A 24482-nucleotide genomic window follows, 5' to 3' on the forward strand; every position below is an offset into this window, starting at 1 on the left:
ACCACACTACCACAAAATAGAGCATTAGTATTATCTCTTTTTGCCACTATCTTACCTCTAAGGGGAACCCTTGGACTTGTGCATGCTATTCCTTACTTTGAAATAGCACATACAGAGCCAACTTCCTACAATGAGTTTTTGAAATTCACTTTTTCCACGAGTCACACAGAACTGGTAGTCTCAAACCTAAACATCAGAGCATAAGAGGGAAAACTAACTAAAACCAAGATTAAGTAACTGTACTGATGTTCAAAACTACAAGAAATAGGCAACTAGCCTGGCCACTAAATTTAAGGACGGGAGGTATCTAGGTAAGGTGGTTCAGAAAGCCATGAAGTGGGGCTAGAGTAATAAAAGGGATGCTCTCTTGGATCATAACCTACAGAGAAAGGTCTGCCTCACAACATTCAAGAAAAGGTTGGCAAAATAATCAACAAAAATTGGAAGATTTTGAACATTGGCACCCATAATCTACCCAAACCAATATTTTCTCAAAAATAGGAAGAAGCCTCAGGGACTCATTAGTTCACACAAGACCACTGAAGCAAGCAGTTGGGAGCAAACAGACACCAGGGGCCCTCTCGAGAGTAGTGGGGCACTACTCATGTGAAAGATGTAACATCTGCCCCTAGACTTAAACAAGAAAAACTGTAAATCTGGGTAACAACAAACAGTGGGAATTGAGACAGTTCACAAATTGCAATACCCCAAGAATAGTGTATATGATCATAAGCCTGTGTGATCTCCAGTACATAGGCATGATCACAAGTAAAGTCAAGACAAGGATTGCAGAACACCAGCGCAATCTCAGATGTAGGAGGAACAAGACAATGTTGTTGGCACACTTCATTGAGAGGGGACACAGTGATTGTCCTCAAACATATACCCAAGAGCACAAATTGAAAGAAAACTTTTGTAAATACAACAGCATTGGGTTTTCAAACCAAACACTTATGTTGTTGGCTTAATTGCCAATATTCCTCGGGGCTAATTTACAATCTAGCCCATTGTCACCATGTGTTTGGTCACATGAGCCGCTTTTTTATCATTATTTGTTTTCATTATCATTTTAGGCTTTCGATTGTTTGATCTCAATCAATGCCCATCATTCAGTGAGATTTGTACTGTGTAGTTCCAACCCTCAACCTCCGCAAACTCCTCCCCTCCCCCCTCCCAATTTAAAGGTCAGCATCCCACAGGTATTTGCCACTTTTCAGTTTTAGGCGGTTTATTTCCCAAGTATCTATTACTTTGTTCTGGACTTTTTTTTGGTAAGGTCCAGATAGGAAGCAATTCTTCTATTTATTTCAGTTAGCTTTTAACTTGAACAGCTATTTTTCTACGTATCCTCTGTTGATAAGCGGGACGCACTGGGGTGCCAGCAGTTTGGGGGCCCTGGAGATCTAACCTGGGGTGGGACTATGTCCCCCAGGTACACCTGCGGTTGAACTTGTCTTATTAAGCGCCGCTTCCCTCACACCGCGCGGTGCGCGTCCGGGCAAAGACCGGGCCAAGACAGGCCCGTCATCACCTGACAGAGGCTGGGCGTCATTATCATCTAAGAAGTATGTTGGGAACTTATTATTCTGAGACTGATTAGTTTTATTATATATTCTGTTGTTTGTTATTGTGCAACGTTGAGATGGGGAAACGGAAGGCTGTGGCTATTCCCACGTATGCCAGTGGGCCAAAGAAATCTAAGAAACGGCTCACAAATAAAACAAGTATTATAACTAACCAAGGAAGCCATTCCCTAGAAAATATAGATATCCTAATAGAAGAAGTGGAGGCTATACCAAGAGATAACTCCAACTCTTTACTTTTACAACAGGGTCCCCCGTTACAAAAATAAGACATATTTAAGAAAAAACAACAGCAAAATAACTCCTCCAAGGACATTATACCAAAAAGGACTATTGAAACAACTGGGTTGGAATCACCGCTAATACCCTGTGGTGGGTCGGACACAGTGGTGAACATTACAGGTGACCTTGTAGTAGGGGACGAGGCCCCCCGTCTACCCTTGAGCCCTGAGGTTGTTATAATACCTATGATTTCCTGTTCTAATCGGTTTGGGCCCCTGGGGAATGATAAAGGACTCTTTAATGTTATTACACATAAATATACCAGGTCATGCATGGAAGGCAGTGTTGGTACTAATCCACCCCCGGCCTTGGACAGTTCGTTGAGACTGCATGACAACCTTGACTTGTCCTCTGTCCACCATAAATTAGACTAGGTGAAGAATTTGGTGCTGTAATTGACTAAATTATTGATGAGGGATCCCAGGTTGGCATGTGGTGGTAACTGTCCTCGATCAAGATTGGATGCACCCTATTCTGTCACGAGAGGCACATCCACTATTGCAGCTGAATGTACCCCTCGGCTTCAAGTAGATAACGAATCTCTACAACCAAGTTTTATTCCCACCTCTATTCCATCAGCTCCACATATTGAAGGACGACTGGTTTATCCCGAGGTCATTCAGCATAAACGTGGGACCAATGTTAAAGATCAGGGTTCTAGAAGACTTGGCAGTTTTGCTAAAATTACATCTCATGATAACTATAAGGATCAATTAGGGGAAACAGGCCCACAGGTTCTGAGTGGAGCAGCCACTTCAACAACTCATCATTCAGAATTACCTTATGATGCTTCACAGTCGGTTGGGATGAGATGGGCTGCACCTAGGAAGCAGGTCCAAGCTTTTGTGAACCAAGGAGACACATTGTTTTTGGTTAAAGTACCTAAACTGTCTCAAGGGGTTGTGGAAACTCAGGATTCCCTGTTAAACGAGGTTATATATTGGTTGAGAGTCCAGCGGAAATGTCTTTCTGTTATCCGTACAGATATTGTGGAGGTGGACTGATGTTGTCAGCCCAGATCCAAATTTGATTTTATCTCCATTCGTTTTGTGGACAGGTTGTTAGTGAATAATATTATTGACTTCAAACTGCGTACTTGTCATTTTAGAGAGTCCAGTGAAATTAGTATTAGACTCAAATCCTCTCCACCCTCCGTAGGTCCACTCACAAATTATGAAGATGCAAATGGAAGGAAGGCTAACATTAGCCGTAGACGTGATCTGACTCCGAAATTCAGGGTACTGACAGACTAGCCACCCATATCAAGATGATAACATCTACTTGGAGCTCGGTGGGTGGGCTGGGGGTGTCTAATAACTCTATCGGCCATGGGGAGGCCCGGTGTCCTGGCTCTGACTGGGTAGCTCCTAGTAGGGGTTTGGTGGGTTGGTGTGAGGTTTTGAGTACTGAGTCTGATGACTATGGGGAAGTTCAAGGCCTTGAGCGGAGTGATACGGGAACCAAAGCTGAACTTTCTATTATGTCTTTGAATCTGGCTGGGCTGGGTAGGAAACTGTTGGATCCTGACTGGGCTAATTATATAAATAAACTGGATATATGCTTATTCCAGGAAACATGGACCAAGACTTCAGGAGGTCTCTGAATACCCATCATACTGTTGTCCCTGAGCCACAACTGAACAGTAGTCTTACCCGTGTTAGCTGGCCAAAAGTTCTGTCCAACCCACATACTATCAGGGAGATTTATAAATTGTTCATTGGTGTTATGGCAGATTATGAGGGACACAAGGTTACTGATATTTCAATTCTTACAATCCACGAGGTATTGATACACAAGCTACAAATATTTTATTTTACAAAAGAACCTCCACTAAGTCACATTAAATAATAAAAAATGGTTTAATAAAGACTGCTCAAAGGCCAAACACCTATTGAAACAAGCTATTGTGTCCCACTCTCAGGGGGCGATTAGAACAGCCAGATCAACCTACTATTAAGCCATAGCACAGGCCAAGAAAAGTCAGGACGAGTTAACTTGGCAGAACTTATTGAATGCTGCCAGATTGAATAATAACATGTCCTTTTGGAAAGTACTATCTGATAGACAGAGAGAGGGCATGAATATAATTTGCACCCACATTCAACCTGAGAGCTGGGTCAACCATTTTGCTAAACTTTATGCTATGCCATGCGATCCTTCTCCCTGTAATTCCCATTCCCAACAGCTTGCTGTAGTGAATTCATCATCTGGCAATCTGGGGATGGACGCGTGTAAAGAAGATGACTACATAGTCTTTACCCTAGAGGAAACATTAGCTACAATTAACTCTTTGAAATCCTCCAAAGCTCCAGGCCCAGATAAGATACCAGGGGACCTACTTAATTCTGAGCCAGTGATTTGGTCTAGTTATATAAACATGTTATGCAACGCAATAGCAGCAGGGGGCTTAATACCCAGTACGTGGAAAGGGGCCGAAATCGTTCCTATCTATAAAAAGGGAGTGGTGAGTTTCCCTGGCAACTATAGACCGATTAGCCTTTTTGATAATCGTAAACAAATTTTGCTAAACAACTTTTGGGAAGGCTTACAATTTGGGTTGATTCTTGTTACGAGATGTCCCCACTTCAGGCAGGCTTTTGCCCCAAAACTAGCACTATGGGTCAGGTTTTTAGGTTGGCACTCCTATATTGGAAATATGTAACGCTTGCCAAACAAAAATTGTATGTTGCCTTCGTAGACCTACGGTCTGCGTTTGATATGGTCCCTAGAAGGAAATTATGGGATGTTTTATACAAAATTGGTACTCCACCAAACATAATCCACCTCTTACAAAGATTACATGAAGGCACATATGCTCAGGTGAGGTGGGGCAACCAGGATGAATTGACAGACCATATTGCTATTCAACGGGAGGTTCGTCAAGGGTGTGTGTTGGGTCCCACCTTATGTACCTTATATACAAATGAGGTGGTACAAGCTGTGTCTTTCTGCCAAAACGATGCTCCATCTTTGAATAATCAGAAGATTCCTATAGTGCTTTTTGAAGATGACTCTCTCCTTATTTCTAAGACCCCAATGGGTCTCCAGATCCTGGTGGATAAGTTTACGACCTTTTGCAATGATTATGGGCTGGAACTAAATGCTGGTAAGACCAAATTAATGGTACTTAGATTTCAATCAGCTAAGAGATGTACTATCACTCTAGATGGGGCTCCTCTGGGGGGAGATACATTCAATAGACTACTTGGGCGTGAGGATCTCTAACAAACTGCTTTGGGAAGATCAGATCAACAAGAGTGTATTCCTTCTTTAACATAGATCTGGGGCCATTTTGCATTTTTACAAGAGCATAACTACAAAAGCGGTTTCTCAGGCCATTAAGATTTATTTAGCCAAAGCACAGAACGCTGCCACTTATGGCGCAGAAGTGTGGGGCTCCTGTATGACTTTTAAACTTGCAGTGGGTAAGAACACTGTTGCCAGAGCATTACTTGCGTGCCCAGGCAGTACCCCCTTGATACTATTTTTTTTGGATCTTGGTTTCAATCGCATCTCTGACGTGATAGCTTTGAAACCACTACTTTTTTGGGTAAGTATTTGGACGACTCCGCAGCTTGCTAGCTACAGGAATTATTTTTCTGATCTTTTAAAAAGTCCCAATGTGACATCAATTCCATGGTTCAGGTATGTTTTCGAATGGTTTTGTACCCTGGGCCTTGGGAATTACTGGGAGAACCCACAGGATTTAGAGAAGGACCATAAATTGTCCTTGAAAAAAGCATATTGGTCTCATGTCAGAAATAATTACATTCTTGGTTTATCACATGGAAGATTGACCAATACCTTTCTTGGTTTTAAATGGTACCCTGAGTTTGAGTCCTTTTTAGATCTCATCCCCAATATTTTGGGGAAGAGTTTGTATGTTTGTTTCTGTTATGGGTGTTTACCGCTACTGGCTTTTGTTAATAGCCGGAGGCTATAGATGGAAACTAGATTATGCGCATGTTGAAAAACTGTCCCGGAAACAGTTGAACATTTTATGTTCTTCTGTCCAGCGTACACCCTTCCCCGTCACAAGTGAATTCGCTCAGCTTGTCGGATGTTGGGTTTTAGGCAATTTGTCACAGTTCTCAGGATTTTAAAGAGCGATACTTCTGTTACTCTGATTCATACAGTTAGTAAGTTTCTAGAGGCCGCATGGTATATACAAACTCATTTTTTAAAAACTGCTGTAGTTTATATTTAGGTATGCTCTGGGTAATGCGCTGATAGATTATATTGGTTCTTATTGTTAATAATGAATGATGTTTTCATTGCTGTTACTTATTTTTTATGGATTTTATTGTACATGTATTTATATGAATGATGTGCTTTCTTTTTGCTTTGATGGTTTACGACCGAATAAAGCTTGTTTTATATTGAAAATTGAAGCAGGCACCCTCTCCGTAGTAGTCTATGAGAGAGTGGAACTAGGAAATGGTTTCAAAAGTATCCACCATCTTGGACAGGTACGGGCTCTAGTTGATCAGTACCCAGCTACCACTGCCCAACGCATGCTCAGCGTGTCTTGCAAGAAACTCAGAGGCTGGACGTTAAAGGTCATGGAATTAATCATATGGGCCAGACAGAGACCTTGATGATGTGAGTATGACGTAGGCTTTGGAGTCCTTATTAAAGGACAAAGAGGGGCACTATTTTATAGGTAACACATTCTCCTCTTTTATGCACATACAGACTGTGACTACAGGCTTGTCCTACATTTGTGGACCTATGGAGCAGTATTTAGGAGGTCATTCCGACCCTGGCGGTCATGGACCGCCAGGGCCGGGGTTGGAGGAAGCACCGCCAACAGGCTGGCGGTGCTTCAAGGGCAATTCTGACCGCAGCGGTAAAGCCGCGGTCAGAAAAGGGAAACCGGCGGTTTCCCGCCGGTTTTCCCCTGCCCCTGTGAATCCTCCACGGCGGTGCTGCAAGCAGCGCCGCCATGGGGATTCCGACCCCCTTCCCGCCAGAACCAGGCTGGCGGGAACAAGTGTCGTGGGGCCCCTGCAGTGCCCATGCCAATGGCCATGGGGATTCCGACCCCCTTCCCGCCAGCCTGGTTCTGGCGGTTTTCACCGCCAGAACCAGGCTGGCGGGAACGGGTGTCGTGGGGCTCCTGGCGGCCCCTCCAGGGCCCCATATTGATTTTTAGTGTCTGCCTAGCAGACACTGAAAATCGCGACGGGTGCCACTGCACCCGTCGCACACCAGCAACTCCGCCGGCTCCATTCGGAGCCGGCTTCATCGTTGCTGGGGCTTTCCCACTGGGCGGGCGGCCTTTTGGCGGTCGCCCGCCCGCCCAGCGGGAAAGTCATAATGACCGCCGCGGTCTTTTGACTGCGGTACGGTCTTCTGGCGGTTTCCGCCGCCCGCGTGGGTCAGAATGACACCCTTAGTGTTTTTATATGGACATATTAAGCAACAAGTGTATAGTGTGGTATGCTGAGTGGTTGATCACATCCAGCGGGTGGATTAGAAGTGTTCACTCTTTTGACTAGCTCTTACACTTTCTGGATGTTTCACTGCCATTGACTTCTAGTATTTCATAGGTTATTCAAAGCACGATTATAAGACTAACAGGTAGATTCAAATTATTTGGAAAGTGGCGTCTTGTTTCACATCGTAGATGGGCATGTAAGTTTCAGTTTCTCAGGACTAACTCTCAACGTTTTTACAGATGCAGAGGAACATACACCAAGCAAGTGTATATATCTCTTTTGGCATGCAGAGTGTGGCTGGTATGCACTTAAGTTAGGATTGGTCTCAGGGGGTGAGTTTAATGGTCCTGATGATGCCACAGGAAAGGGTGGCAGAAGCATGTAGACCACATACAAAGTGGAAAGTTAAGGCCATTGAACCCCTCACAATCTTCCCAATTTCTTTTACAGAATTTCAATCATACCGAATGGGCCATATATTAAAGTGATAACAGCCAATGGACAGGTATTTTTAAACAAAAAGAAACCCTTGGATCTCCTGTTCACTTGAAACATTGGTCTGATAACATTCAGTGCTCCTGTGTAATTCATACGTAGCAGTACATCTAATTCAGTAGACAAACGGGAAGCAAATCAATGATGAAGCATGCCACCAAGGGGTAACCCTGATAGGTGAGTATTCTCTTTACAAAACGCATTTGCTTTTGCAAGTGAGAAGGATGAACCCTCCTCTTCATCACCTCTTCTCCCCCTCTTTTGTGTTGATATATGATAAAACGACATCAATACACTAGGTGATGACATTTCCACACATTACTGTTTGTGTGCAGTAAAACTGTATGTCTGTGCAAAAGTAATGGTCATTTCAAATGAAAATGTGAGGTCTGTAATGGCAATACGCTACCACATTGTGCATACACCACTCCGCTCCACAACACTCAACTTCACTCTATGCCCCTCCACTCTACGCCATGCCACTCCTTTCTATGACACTCCACTCTAATACATGCCACTCCATTCTACAACACTCCAAGTCACTCCACACCCCTCCAATCTAAGACATATGCCACTCTGCTCTACTCCCCTCCACTTTATGAACCTCCACATCACGTACTCTACCCAATTCCACTACCTGAATCAACTTAACTCCAGTTTACACAAATCTACCCCCACTCTACTTCACTACAAATTACCCTAGTCTACCCATACTGCACTCCAATCTGCCCTACTGCACTCCAGTCTCAACTCCAGTCTACTCAAATCTACACCACTGCAACCTTCACAATCTACCTCACTCCATTCCAATCTACCACACTCCACTCTACCCCAATCTACTCAACTCCAATCTATCCCAATCTAACCCACTCCACTCCATTATATCACACCCCACCCTAATCCACCCCACTCCAATCTATTCCACCCCACTCTACCCCACCCCACTCTAATCTATCCCACTCCACTCAATTCTACCCCACTCCAATTTACCACAATCTACCCTACGCAAATTTACAACCATCTATCCACTCCAGCCTACACCAATCTATCCCACAGCAATTCACCCAATCTACCCCACTCGACCCCATCCACCCCACTCCAGTCTACACTACTCCACTGCTACTTAATCCAAACTACCCCACTGCAATTCACCCAGTCCACTCCACTCTACCCCAATATACCCACTCCAATCTACCCCACACCACCCCAATCTACCACACTCCACTTCATCCCAATCTACCCCACTCCAACCTACCGAACTCCAATCTAACCGACTCCGCCCCAATATAACCCACTCTGCCCCAACCTACCACAATCTATCCCACTCCACCCCACTTCACCCAATCTAATCCACTCTAATACAAACTACCCCAATCTACCTCATTCCAATCCAACTAACCCTACCCCACTCCACCCCAATCTACCCTACACCAATCTACCCCACTCCACCCTATTCTACATCACGCCAATATACCACAATCTACCCCACTCCAGTCTACCACAATCTATCCCACTCCTCTACCACAATATACACCAATGCAATTCACTCAATCTACCCTTCTCCATTCTACTCTCATGTACTCAACTCCAGTTGACCCCATTCAATCCCACTCCACTCTAACTCACTCCACCCAAATCTACCCCAATCCACCCCACTCCAATCTACTCTCTCACCCCATTCCAATCTACCCCACTCCACTGAAACTGACCACACTTTACTTCACCCTAATCTACACCAATCCACTCTACCCTAGTCTACCCCAGTCCACCACCTTCCAATCTAATCTACCCCACGCAACTCTAATCTACCATAATCTATCCCACTCCAATCTACTCCACTTGCTGCAATGCAACCCAATCAACTCTTCCCTACCACAATCTATCCCACTGCCCTTTAACCCAATCTTCACGACTCCAATCTACCCAACTCCACTCCAACCTAATCTAACCCACTCCAATCTCCACTTAACCTCAATCTACACCATTCCAATCTACCACAGTCTACCCCACGCCAATCCACAATAATTTGTCCCACTCCACCCTATCCCAATCCACCCCACTGTAATTCACCCAATTTACGCCACTCTACCCGACTCCACTTGACCCTGATCTACCTAACTCCACTTTACACTACTACATTCTAATCTAACCCACTTCACCCCAATCTGCATCACTGCAATTAACCCAATCTGCTCCACTCTACCCAATATATCCCATTCCACTCCAATCTACTCCACTGCAGTTCTCTCTATCTACCCCTCTCCACCGTACCCCACTCCAACCAACTCCAATCTACTACTCCAGTCTAATCCACTCCATGGCAATATACCCCAACCCACCCTATTCTACTCCACCCCAATCTACCCACCCCACTCCAATCTAACCTACTCCACCTTAATCCACCCACTCTAATCTACACTCCAATCTACCCCACTCCAATCTACCCAACTCCTCCCCAATCTACTACTCTGCACTTCACCCCAATCATAAACCATTTAATTCCACCCCAATATACCCAACTCCATGCAAGGTCTACCCAATCTACCCCACTCCAATCTACCTCACCTCACCCCACCCTACTAACTTTTGGCAATGTTGAGAAGAGCCACATTTGCATACAGCATGGCTAAAACACACTGCCAAAGACAATAGGTCTTGTATAGGGGAGACCTATTGGCTTTTCCAATGCTTGTTAAAGATAAGAATATGCTTAAATCATGGCCATTCTAATATGCGCTTCCTACATTTTTCAGAACTACGTCCCAATTTTTAAAATGAAAAACTTTCACCACCTCGTTAGCTTTAATGAACAAGAGGCAGGTGATTTTTTAATGTAACTAAAGCATTGTGTGGTAACACACTGTCATTTACAGACTGCACATTTTCCATTGAAATGGACATTACATTTGCACAGGCATATAGTTTCATTGATAAAACTAGATTGCACACAAATGCTAATGTGTGGAAATCAGGTTTCAGTGAATTAGTATAATTTAAGCATCACCAAGTAGTGTGTTGATTTGTTTTGATCCAATTAAAATCTTTGTTTCCATCACACTTCGGAATTACAAAAAAGTGCTTCATTTTTGCTTTACTAATGCTGAATGTGTACATTTCATTTGCAAGGATTTACATTTTGGTTTGTAAAAAATGACACCTTACAGCCTTTCCTTTCACACTCAGTGTACCCAAGCAAGATTGTCACATAATTCACTTCATTTTTATTTTTCTGACTGCAAAGCAAGAGGAGTTTGTAAACACCAATCCCAATTTTACAACAATAAGTAGCAATCTGTCAGAAGACATAGCTTGACATTTGCCTTTTGTCTTTGAAGGGCAGCAAATATAACAAGATAATTAAATAAATTAAATGCATTTTTATTTATTGCTTGGACTTTCGCAAACCACTAAAAATTGGCACCCAACCAACCCACAATTTGGGAAACACTATTAGCCCACGCAATACACTCAAAAGCCAGTGTAGAATAATGGACAAGTACTTAAAAGCAATAACTAGCATCAACAGACCGTAAAATACTAATTTAGAGGTGTGCTTACATCGTTCTTTACCTTTTAAAAGATTAACAAATACAACTATGACTATAGGCTTTCTTGGAGTCATTGTTACATACATCCACCCCAAAAAAAGGCATAAATGAATTGAGAAGCACCCTATGGTGCAAGTCAAAATTTTGAACAAACTTAGTAATATTTTTTTAAACTTCCACCCACTACGTACAGACATTCTTTTGATGGTCCATCACTTGTTGTTTTTGCATTTGTCGCCCTAAGTGGGAAGGGTATGCCCAGACGTGGGTCCCGTGCTTCCCATGCCACTGGATTCAAGCTAGCCTGGCTGATGAGGGGTGAAACCCCGAAACCGGTCCCAGGATGCTTGTTTCCAGTCCAGGGAAGACCTGGCCTAGCAGTTCGGGCTGGACTGTTCCCATGGTGAACAGGGTCAAGACTGATTTGCATATGGCTGGGTCCAAACTGGAATGGCATGGGCAGCAAAAAAACGATGGATTAAACCCAGATCTGTGACTGGGGGTGAATGTTTGACAATGTTCAGCATTCCGTCCATCACTTGTTGTTTTTGCATTCTTTTGATGGTGACTTTTTTTCTGAATTACAAATAATTTCAAGTGGAAGTAGAACAAACTACAAAGAATATTTTATTGCTCACCTGCAGCGAATGCAACTCCCACAGAGCAGTATTCTGTGCATTACAAAATTCTGGTTCATCCATTTCAGGTAGATAAAGCCCACTTCCCTGTGACTCATTGTCTAGGAGTATGTCTGCCCTGGGAAATGTCTGGGGAAACAAAAAAACAACTATGTAGTAAAATAATACAGGGCAACATGTTCTGCCCTTGTTCCCATTTGTTGCGGCATTGCAAAGTACTATTTAGTTTATTCCAATGGTGCCAATCAAAACACAAATAAAAATATTAAAATGAATAGTTGTGTTGTTCTCAGTACTCACATGTAACAGTGTCCTGTTTGTTGATAAGATGCCAATGCTGGAGTTGGGCAGGACATGAAGAGCCAGCGTTGAAAGTCGCTTAATGAAAGCCAGTGCTCTTTGATGAGAGACCTGCTTTCGACGTTTGGTCAGCATGACATCAAGGCAATGGAGCACTATCAGGACATCATCGTTTGTAGAACCTCAAAAACAAAAATATTTGTGTTAATTATATGAATGTGCTATAGCAATGCTTCAATAAAAAATATATATGCAAGCATTAACAACAGATGGAGAACTCAATGAAGCAGAGAAGGTGTGACAAAGAAGGAAACAAGACTGATTGTGAAATGTTTCCCTACAATATCAGGGAACTGTCATCTTGCTGCCAACCAAATCTCTTCTCACTCTGGCTCGGATCCAAGTTCCCTCCAAGGAGGAAAAATCTGGTTTTATGATTTTCGAAGCAGTTCCTATGGAAAGAGATCACAATGGAAGAGAAATGCAGCATGGTGTCTATCCACTGCTTTTTCAACACAAAGCAGACAGAATTTCAAATACAGAGTATAACCTATTTCGGTTTCAGAAAATACTCTCTGCACGCATGGGTCTAAGGTCAAACTTTAAGATGAATAAGATGATGGACAAAGGTCTAGCAGTACTAAGGCGCAGCTATGTTCCAACAGCTGTACCAACTGGAATAAAGGTTGTGGAAGAACATTCTAGGGGAGCTCAGTTATACTGCAGCCTGATCGGTGTGATTACTGGAACTAGCATAACTTGATCTCCTATACATTGTTTTCCTACACCGTCTTTGAAAACATCCTCACAAATGCCTGCCAAAGGTCTAATATTATACATTTTAATTAATGCACGCCTACCACCGATCCATTTACAAGAATTTTCACAGTAGATTCAAAATACAACAAGAGTTGCATTTGTAGGAAGGAATCTGGTGGACATTTCATAATGAAAATTGTGAAAAAGAAAAAGGTGAATAACTCACTGTGACTGAAAACAGAAATGTATAAATCAAAATATAATGCTTAATGGAGAATCACATTTTCTGAAGTATGAGATAGAGACTGTGTACAAAACTGAAACACTATATTAATATAGGTGCTACCAAGAATGTTATGGTCGCACTTGAACAGTAGCTTACCAAGATCAGTGGGCCACAGATTTTCCAAATATACTCTAAATACTATTACAAGGCATCCGAATATTACACAAAAAGGAAAATTCTAACTTTTGTTGTTGTGATACATGATTTCTACCAGGTCTATGAAAAGCAATACAAATACCCAAGTCAAAAAGGCTGCACCATTTATAAAATAATATCTGAATACTACTGGAGTAATTAGGAATAATTTTAACTCTACAAGGTAAGGGTGGTCGAAAAGAAATGTGTCTGTTATCTGAGTTTCTTACCAAAGAAGAAAATAGTATGGAAGAAGTTTTACCTTTTTTTCTCATAGATTATTTGTTTGTGAAATCTCTTTGGTACTGACATATTGAAGGCAGAGCCCGAGGGATATACCAGTACACAAGTTTCAGTAACAACACTCTGAATAAAAACAAGACTGAACTTCCACTGATCATGGTTCAGTCAAAATCATGTAAGAACATTTTGAAGATTAAGCTAAAACCTCACTGAGCCTAAAGCAGGTCTACATGTAGAAATGCTAAATTTTCAGAGCCCATACAAAATATTATAAATTCTTTCTTAGATAAAGAAAGGGTGCATTATAACAAAATCTACCCCACACAATCTATCCTTGCATTGCATTGGTGTATATTGTGGTAGAGGAGTGGGATAGATTGTGTGGGGTAGATTTTGTTATAATGCACCCTTTCTTTCCTTGCAGATGAACACTTTCCTGCCATAAGCTTCTAGAGAGAGGTGCTTGAAATACAGTAGTCTCCCCTACAACAGCATTGAGGTTCTGCTGATCACAGTATACACTCCAAAAATCATGTACCTTTAGTCAATGTTTGAATTGTGTGCCTTTTCTTGGTTTTCAAGTAAATCTAACTTGCTTGTGTGCTAATTTGCTTTGCAACTAAATATTAAGTTTAGTTTTCGCTGAACCTACATGGTTTAATAAACACAGATTGCTGGGCAGCGTGCTTTAGCTACATATTCTCACATCTGTGAAGAAATAATTTTTGCTCAGGTCCATGTGCACAGGAGGGACTGACAAGGATGTTTCCCTAGTACTACTCAAGTGGTAAGAGAGAAGATGTCTCTGGGTTGGACCCTTTCGACAACTATATCTGTCTGCTAATGATCTATAGGTGCAACAAAGATTAGCTCCCTCAATCCCGTACAATGTAGCGAATGTTCCTAGTGAAGCAGTGATGCAAAAGGAAGGGTGTTATAATGAAAAAAGAACAATGGTTCTTTAGAATAACGCTTTATGTTCATCTCCATTTCTCCTCATCAGCTCTACACATCTCCTCTTCTCTCAGCTCTCTCTCCCAACATTCTATTGTGAACTCCTCTACCTAACAGTCAGAACATTCCATTCTAAAGGGAAGGTGGGGGGGGGAACGTACCACTTGTATTTAAATATGTCATAACCTCTAATCTAACAAAATCTGCCTATATGTAATTACATGTTGCTACCTTAAAATATTACAACTAAATTACAACACATCTTCCCTTCCACACACAATATATGCAAAGTGATAAAAAATATATACATTCAATAATAATTTGACATACCTACATTGATGTCTTAAATATATACATTCAATAGATAATTTGACATACACTACATCGATGTTTTAAAAGAAGTTCTATTGGTACTCTCTGTACCGACGTCACGTCTCTGCTGAATCTCCTCACTCTCGCCATTCTCCATGGAATTTCCTTCACTCCTCACGAGGGCTGATGGCTGTTGGACAATCCTGTCCATACTCCAACACTGACCATTTGTTAACGTAACCACATTGTTTTTCACTTTGGCAATATCAAAAGGACCGGAAAATTTAGTGCCTCGCATATTCGGACAAAAACCCCTTACAGGATTTTTAACATAAACCTTATCCCCCACTTTCCACTGTTGTTGTTTAGTACCATGTTTAGTATTGTATCTTTTTTTGTAATTGTTTTGATGATTTTCTATTCTAAGTCTGAATTGTGGAGTTATGGCATCACTTTTTCCTCCTCCACCTAACCAAGAAGGGAAGAATTTGGTACTTGGTTTCCTGCCCTTTAGAGCAGAAAATGGAGAATTTTTTGTAACTGAATTTGGAGTAGAATGGTACGCCCATAACATGTCTCGAATAGCATTTTCAATGATTATTTGGTTTACACTAGCTAACTGGATGCACTCTTTAATCATGCGGTTGGTCCTTTCGACTAAACCGTTTGCCCTGGGACAATATAGCGCTGTAGTGAGGTGGTGTATGTTTAAAGAGTTAAGAAAATCTTTCATTTTTGATGAAGTTAATTGAACTCCATTGTCAGTGATCAAGGTGGCGGGTATTCCTTCCATAGCAAAAGCATCTTTAAGGAAATTTATAACTGATTCAGTGGTGATTTGGCTTACCATTTTTACATTAATCCAATGCGAGTAATAATCAATCAGTACTAGAGCAAAACGTTTCACAACACCTTTCATGTTGATAGGCCCTATGATGTCTAATGCCAATTTTGTCCAAGGCTTGTCTGGTACCGCCACAGGATATATAGGAGTTTTACGAATAATTTTAGTTTTGTCACTGCACGCACATTTAATGCAATTTTTAACTTCATTTTCTATCATAGAGTCCATATTAGGAAACCAATATCTTTCTCTAACACGAGCTTTTGTGAGGCTCCTGCCTAAATGACCTTCATGAGCCAGATTGATAATTTTGTGTATCAATCCTGCCGGTGGTATTATCTTATCATTTCTTAAAACAAAATTTCCGTTTTCATTTATTTCATGTCTAACCTCCCAATAGTTTTTTAGTGTTTCGTCCAGATCCCTCCTAAATTCCGGCCATCCCTCCTTCGCTAATGTTCTCAATAAGGATAGGGATTCATCCTTATGGTCAGCCAACTTCCATTCTTCTTCACTGATAGCCAGAGTACAAACAACCATTACTGGGTATTCCAGGGTCTCATAGTCTTCATTTATAGTCAACGGTACTCTAGACAGAAAATCTGCAGCACAATTATTATTAACCGGTAGGTACTCAATCTTAAAACAAAAGCTCTCCAGGCCTAAAATCCATCTAGCAATTCTAGGTGTACAGTTGTAGAAACCTTTTGTAGAGAAAACATAAACTAGTGGTTTGTGGTCTGTACGTAAAGTAAATTGTGTACCCCAAAGGAAGAATTTAAAATGTTTTATAGCCCAGAAACAAGCCAGAGCTTCTCTTTCAATTACTGAGTAATTGGATTCTGCCTTATTTAAAGCCCTAGAAGCAAATGCTACAATTCTCTCTTTACCATCAACCACTTGGGATAAAGTGGCTCCCAAACCTTTTTTGCTCGCGTCAGTAGTAAGAATAGTCTTCCTTTCATGATTGAAAGTACCCAGGAATGGTGCTGTTACAATGGCTTGTTTAATCCTTTGAAATGCAGATTCATGACATTCTATCCATTTGTAAGGTGTGTGGTTTTTTAGTAACTCTCTTAGGTCATATGATATCTCTGAGAATCCCTTGACATATTTTGTCATATACTCAGCAAGGCCTAGAAAAGATTTTAATTCTTCCTTGTTTTTTTGGTGCCTCTGCCTTCTTAACAGCTTCCACTAGTGAAGTTTTAGGTTTGAACCCATCTTTAGAAATAGTGTGCCCTAAATAATCATCTGAATCTACTCTAATTTGACACTTATCCTTTCTCAATGTCAAACCCGCCATTTTTAGTTTACTAAGTACCTTTTTTAAGTTTGTATCATGTTCCTCTACATTTGCTCCATATATTAAAATGTCATCCTGAAAATATAGAGTCTTAGGGGTATCTTCCAAAACACGTTGCATGATTTTTTGAAATACGGCCGCAGCTGATGCAAGCCCGAATGGCATTCTATTGAACATATACGATCCTAGGGGTGTAGTGAAAGCTGTGAGCCATTTGGAATCTGGGTGAAGTTCAACCTGGTGGTATGCGCTGGAGAGATCCAGCACGGAAAAACATGCTGCCTCCCCCATGGTGCTTAATATTTCATGAATAACAGGAAGTGGATGTCTTTCCACCCAAATGTTTCTGTTCAAATCTCTCAAATCAATGCACACCCTAATGTCGTCACAATTATGTTTCTTGGCAATTACGATGGGAGATAACCATTCTGAACTCTCAATTGGTTGAATAATTCCTAGAGATTCTAGTCTCTTAAGTTCCTTTTTAAGAGGGTCTCTAAGTAAGTGTGGAATTTGTCTAGTTTTATGTACTATCGGTTTAGCCTTAGGTTTTAATTTAATTTGATGTTGGAAGCCTGCCAGTAGACCTAACTTTTCAGTAAAAATCTCAGGAAATTCCTGGAAAATCAACTCATTAGAGTTATTTTTGTCCATGAGCAGCACTTGTTCCGGATTATTAGGGTCCAGTTGGATTCCCAACTCCTTCTGATGCTGCCAACCCAGTAAACTGGATCCTTTTTCAACTACATAAACTTTCCCTACAGTGGTACGACCTTTAAATGATATTAAAGCCTTGAACATCCCTTTAAGAGGGATGGGGTCTTTGGTATAACCCTTGGGATTAATGTCTGGTTTTGACAATCTGGCGGACATTTCTTTACCAATACCTTTAAAATCCAGTTCATTTATGATTGTAAAGGGTGAGCAAGAGTCAGCGAAAACTGTTACTGGACTGCCATCAAGGGAAATATTACACTGAGGATATTGGAAATAATTTTCCTGTTCCTTTTTAACCTGCAGTATTATCTTTTTAACTTCTTGAGAATCATCTACCTTTTTATGCTCATATTGTTTATCAAATTTAGACACCTCCCTACACACTCTGGCAAAATGGCCTTTTTTATTACATTTTCTACATATGGCTGTCCTGGCTTGACAAAAGGTAGAGTTCTCCAAATGAGTGCTGCTCCCACAGCGGTAACATTTTAATCCTGTTGTAGGATTAGTGGTTTTTACAGGTTGTTTATCTCCAGTTTTAATTTTCATAACTTTTTCTTCTTCTGCATTTACCTTAATCTCTGCAACTTGATCAGAAGAAGCAGAAGGAGATCTGATTTCTTGTAAACATAGCTGTGTGTGCTCAATGGATTTTGCTATTTCCACTGCTTCCTGCAGATCAGGTTGTTTTTGTAGTAATTTTTCCTGAATTTTTACATTACTAGTACAACTGACTATTTGGTCTCGAATTAGTGAGTCATTAAGATTCCCAAAGTTACATAATGTACTCAATCCCCTTAGAGCAGCAACGTAATTAGTCACACTCTCTTGTTTGCCTTGGGAACGACAGAAAAATGTATGACGTTCTAAGACCACATTTACTCTGTCTCCAAACTGTTTTTCCAATTTCATATATGTGGTGACATAATCATCCTGTACTTGTCCATCTGGAAAATCAGGTTCAGGTAACGTATCATAAATTTTTCTGCCGTGCGTCCCTTAAATTGTGTAACAATATGTGTTGTTTCCTGAGTGGGTTCAATTTATCTCCACCAATGGCAATTAAATATGATTCAAAAATTTTGAACCATTCTTTCCATGGGATGTTAGGTTCTCCAGTTTCATTTAAAAATGGAATTGGCTGGGACATGCCCGCTGCAGCCATTTCTAAAGGATAGTGTGATTTAAATAGTTATGTATGTATAAAATATAGCAATTACTATGTACTATCAAGTGTATTCTCAAAGTGCAACTATAAACATTAAAAAGTTAGAAAATAAATATAGCAATCATAACATGTTATTAAATCTAAATAGTAACAGTTGAATGCATATTTATGAAGACATTAAAGAAAATGCACAGTCTAGTGTTGCAGCCGATTTAGAGGAAAAGCCCTGAGAACAGTAGGCCGATTTAGAGGAAAAGCCCTGAGAACACTAGGCCGATTTAGAGGAAAAGCCGTGAGAACAGTAGGCCGATTTAGAGGAAAAGCACTGAGAACAGTAAATTTCCCACAATGCCACAAGCAGGAAAGAGCTGTGCCTGTCAGCGTTACCACCAACAGGCTAATATCATTACCAATGCTTCTTAAACGTTCATGCTGTGCCTGTCAGCGTCACAACAATATGCAGGTCCAATTGCTGGAGTAAGACAATTCAGTGAAACTGCATTTGAAACCGAAGTACAGATGATCCTCAACCGTTTCAAAAACTCCACTAAAGCGGAGGTAATTCGCAAAGTACAACCTCTTGTGGATTAAAAGTTAATGAGATATACTCCTCATGTAATTGTGCGCGCTTCCACACAGTTAAATATAATACGAATGTTCCGTTTCAGAGCTGCCTTTCATAAAATGTCATCAGAAAAAGACCCGTTTATTTTCTTGTGCATTCATTTTGCATTATTGTCAGTATAGCAACCGCGGGACGCGCACAACTTCTTTCCTGGGCGGGAGCCCTTTAAACTTTGCCGGAGGCAGCCTCAGCTGCTGATAGGGCGGGAAGCCCTTCTTTAATCCACAGCGCGCCCGCAACCGCGGGACGCGCACAACTTCTTTCCTGGGCGGGAGCCCTTTAAACTTTGCCGGAGGCAGCCTCAGCTGCTGATAGGGCGGGAAGCCCTTCTTTAATACACAGCGCGCCCGCAACCGCGGGACGCGCGCGGGCGGCGCCCGGGCGAAGCCCGGGCAAAGGGCGGGCCCGTCCTTCGCCCGTCATCGACCGGAAGAGGCCGGGCTGGGCCCCCCTCTAACGCCTTCTCCTCTCTACAGTGTCATTTATACTTGTGTGCTGCGCCAGGTACAGTGCGATCTCTTATTAAATATGGGGAAAAGGAAAATTAATGTTCAAAAGGGGATAGGTGGGTCCAGCTCCCTCCAGTCCTCCATTACCAGTTATTTATCCTCTGTAATGGGGGCCATTGAGTCTGAACTAGAACATGTAGAAGAAAGGATTGGGGCTGTCCAAAGTACTGTCCAATATCCTCCGCTGGAACCTTCTCTGGAACTTATCAGCCACGCTCCTACCTCCTTAAGTACTGGTCTTTCACCACTGTCCTTAACAACAAACTCCATCCAGTTGAAAGAAGACAAAATTCCTACTTTTGATCGTACTACTTCTTCTCCCCTTTTAGTTACTCCTCCTTCTGAGGGTTCTCAGACTGTTTCTCCACCTACGAAGAAGAGGCGAGCCGGGAAAAAGCCAAAAAATGTAAAAAAGGTCACAGGTTTTAAAAAGAACTTACCTACCCATTTGACCCAAAGTAACAAACCTTCAGCCCCCTTGGTTTTTACCTCTGAATGTCTTCCAAGTACGATCATTTCTGAAGATGGCTCTAATAGATTTGACACGACACTTAAATTATTTTGTGCAACTTTAGAGGCTAAAATTACAACTTTGATTACCGAGAAGCTTGATTGTTTTTTTAATGATGTAACTAGGCTTTTATCTAGTTTCTCTAAACCTGGCTCGGGAATTCTCCCTGGCCCCGAATCAGTTCATTTACCTACTCCTCCCCCTACATTGGCACCCCAAGGAGCCGGTAACTATTTGTCTGATCTACAAGTTGTCCCTGGCCAAGGAACCCTTGTGGATAACCCTGTATTATGTCCAGCAAGGAAGGCTCACTCCTCTAGGTTGCAAGACAATGGCTCCAACTTATTCACTAATCATGCAGACTTTTTACATTTACCTCCGGACTGTAATCCGTACGTTTTGGTTCTTTCTAACGTTCCTCCTTTGGAGTGCCGCAAACTAGAAGATACCCACTCTTTAATTAGGAAAGCCGGCCATTGGTTGAATTCTAAATTTAAACCAAATTCTTCAGGCTTCCGTAATGATAAGATTCTTATGGCCCGAAGGGTGAAGAGGGTTGGCTTCTCAAAAGAATTGAAGGAGGGCGATTATGTTATTTTAAACTTTGCCAATCCTCAGTCAGTAGATTATTTTTTGACTAAATCGGCCTATTGTAATATGTTAAATAACAAGATTCAAATCCATTCCCTGCACCATTTTTATGACCCTGTGCTTTTACCAAATCGTCCTATTACTAATTTAAGCATGCACAGCCAAGAGCCAGATAGGTCTCTCTTACAGGTCAACGTTCCAACTAGCAATAGATTCTCAACCCTTAGTCACTTTGATGAGAATGATTGACTATCGGTGACCCACCACTGTTCTTCTAATTTAGAGAGACGGATGGTTGGGACCGTCCAATCCAAGCGTATCAGGGGCACAGGAATGTGTACTACAGATTTACAAACTCATCTAAATACCAAAGTCTCATCATTATGTTCTGCATTTAGACCACTAACCCTGCTCAGTTGGAATGTAGCAGGGTTGCGATCTAAAACTAACAATTCGGACTGGAAGAGTTTCATTTCTTCTTATGATATAATTTGTCTACAGGAAACTTGGTCTAAAGATATGTTTTTCTTGAATGGCTTTACTTCTTTTTGCCAGCCGGCACGGAGTTCTCACATGGGGAGAGCTAGTGGTGGCCTTTTAGTACTTGTTTCTGTAAATCTTCCGCTTTTAAATGTGTCCCTAATTTGGTCTTCCCCTTATTTTATGGTTGTTCTCGTCTCTATAAGCGGGCAAAAGGATATTCTAATTTTAAACTTTTATAATAATATCCCTCGGGGCTTCCTTATGACCCATCTGGAAGAGGTAATGGATTTTATAGATTCCTCACATGCTTTACAGTTTAGTGATTTAACTATTTTCTGGGTGGGTGATTTTAACATTCCCTTATGCTGTAAAGAACACACGGACTTGTGTGCCTTCCCTGTTGAGGGTAGAGAGTCACCAATTCATTTTAATCATACCTCTGAAGGAGATGCCTTAAATTCTTTTATTTGTAAATTTGATCTGGTTCACGTTACAGAGAAATTGGCCCCTGATGCCCGTAATACGCCCACTTACACCGGGAATTTGAAGGGGAGTACCATTGATTTTATACTTATCAGCTCTTCTGATTTTTATCTAATTAGAAATTTTAAGATTACGCCTCATTGTGCAAGTGATCACAACCCTCTTAGTATTACACTGGACCTAAAAGTAAATCAGGCACCCTTGAACAAAAATTTGTGTGCTGCTACAGTTTATAATTTAAATAGTGGCATTCGTTTAAAATGGGATAAAATTGACCCTAAAAAGTTTAACCAAGAAATTGTAAGAAGTAGGTCTGATACGATTTATACGTGTTTGTCTCAGCAATCAGACTCTGACTGTATTGTGCGAGAATTCGAATCCTTAAGTAGTGATATTTCACGCGCCCTGGTGATGGACAGGCCCGGGAAGGGGCCGGTGGTCCATAGATGGTTTGATTCTGCGTGTTCTTTAGCCCATAAAAAACTTAAAGAAGCTCTTAAAGCAGTTCCTCCCGCACGTCAATTAGTAAAATCAGCGAGGACTGACTATAAGGTTGCCCTTGATAAACGGAAATCCGAAATTAGGTCCAGGGCTTGGAGCGATCTTTTGGCCGCATCTGAATTTAAGGACACTTCCAAATTCTGGAAAGTGATAAATCACCCTTACTTTTCTGATAAGAACTCTTTGGCCAATGAATGTTTTATTACTGAGGATGTCTGGATAAATCATTTTAGGAAAGTTTTCTGCTCTGAAACTTATGAGAATTCGCATGTGGCAGTTACTCCTGCTACACATTTTACTCCAGATTTTAACTTTAAGGCCCTAAATATTATTTTTGATCTCCATGAGGTCAAAGGTGCCATTGATAGATCAAGGCAGGGAAAGGCCCCTGGACCCGATGGGGTTCCTGTCGACCTTTTTAAATCAGAAATTGAGCTCTGGGGCCCTTTGGTTACAAATGTGTTGAACAACGTGGTAACTAGTAATGTGCCCTCTTCATGGAAATCGGCTATTATTGTTCCCATCTTTAAAAAAGGTAATAGACAAGACCCCTCTTGTTACAGACCAATCTCCCTTATTGATTCAACGGCAAAGATTTTAGGTAGTGTGATCTTGTCCCGTTTAGAAGATTGGGTAACAGATGCCCAGATTTTATCTCCCATCCAATTTGGTTTTAGACCCGGTGTGGGCACAGTTGAGCAAGTTTTAAACTTACAATTGATACTTAATAAATATGTGTCTGTTAAGAAAGAGTCCATCCACATGGCTTTTATCGATCTAACCAGTGCCTTTGATTTGGTTAACAGATCCAAGTTATGGCAAATCCTAGAAGTTCTAGGGTGTGACCCGGCTCTATTGGAGCTTATTAAACGTCTACATACAGACCTAACGGTCTCTGTTCAGGTCGGCTCATCTGGGCAGAGAACCCCTCCTATTCCGTCAACCAGGGGCGTAAGGCAAGGATGTATTTTAGCCCCTTTTCTTTTCTTGATTTATATAAATGGGCTCTATGATTTTTTGGTTAAACAAGCAAAGGATGTACCGAAGATGGGCCAAAGATTACTTCCAGTTTTATTATATGCGGATGATGCAGTTTTAATTGCTCGTACTGCAAATGGCTTACAGGGCTTATTGGACATGTTTTATGAGTTTATGTCGAGCCTCGATTTGAAGGTCAATTACCCCAAGACTTTTGTCATGACCTGTGGCCCACGTAACACAAAATCCAAACAATTTACTATGGGAGGGCATTCTCTTATTAAGGTCAAAGATTTTTGTTACCTAGGCATGCATTTGAGTTCCTCTCTGTCCTGGAAGACTCATATTAATTTTAAGCTCCAACAGCTGATAAGGAACACCGAAGCGATCTTTCGCTTCTCTAATAAACTAGGCCATAGACCCCCCGCACATATGAAAACTCTGTATAATTCTAAGTGTACCGCAGCTGTGCTCTACGGAGCAGGCGTCTGGGGCTGTGTAAAGGTACCATCTCTCCAGAGGGTCGAAAATAAATTTTTGCGAAGATTACTGTTGGTTCCAAAATGTACTGCAAATATCATCTGCCACGAAGAACTTGGTCAGTGTTTTTTGGAGGATAGGGTTTTTTTGGCGCCATTATTGCTTTGGATTAGATGTTGGCTAAACCCAATGGCAAAATTGGTCCAAGATTGTATTTCCGAATGCTTACAATTGGAAAATTCAAATAGGATCCCCTGGCTTATGTTTCTACGAAACTCTTTTGAGAATTTAGGTCTTAGATATATGTTTG

General features: G+C 41.4%; 1 protein-coding gene across 1 annotated transcript in view; it reads right to left on the minus strand.

Moving 5' to 3' along the window:
- NOC3L (NOC3 like DNA replication regulator) overlaps nt 1-24482 on the minus strand; it is a 433719-nt gene that overhangs the window by 115798 nt on the left and 293439 nt on the right. The window contains exons 17-18 of the mRNA XM_069239851.1: nt 12288-12469; nt 11988-12116 (exon numbers count right to left, since the gene is read on the minus strand). Of these exons, the coding sequence (XP_069095952.1) occupies nt 11988-12116; nt 12288-12469 (311 nt within the window). The remainder of the gene's footprint in view (nt 1-11987; nt 12117-12287; nt 12470-24482) is intronic.

The sequence above is a fragment of the Pleurodeles waltl genome, chromosome 6, assembly GCF_031143425.1.
Source record: "Pleurodeles waltl isolate 20211129_DDA chromosome 6, aPleWal1.hap1.20221129, whole genome shotgun sequence".
NCBI lineage: Eukaryota > Metazoa > Chordata > Amphibia > Caudata > Salamandridae > Pleurodeles > Pleurodeles waltl.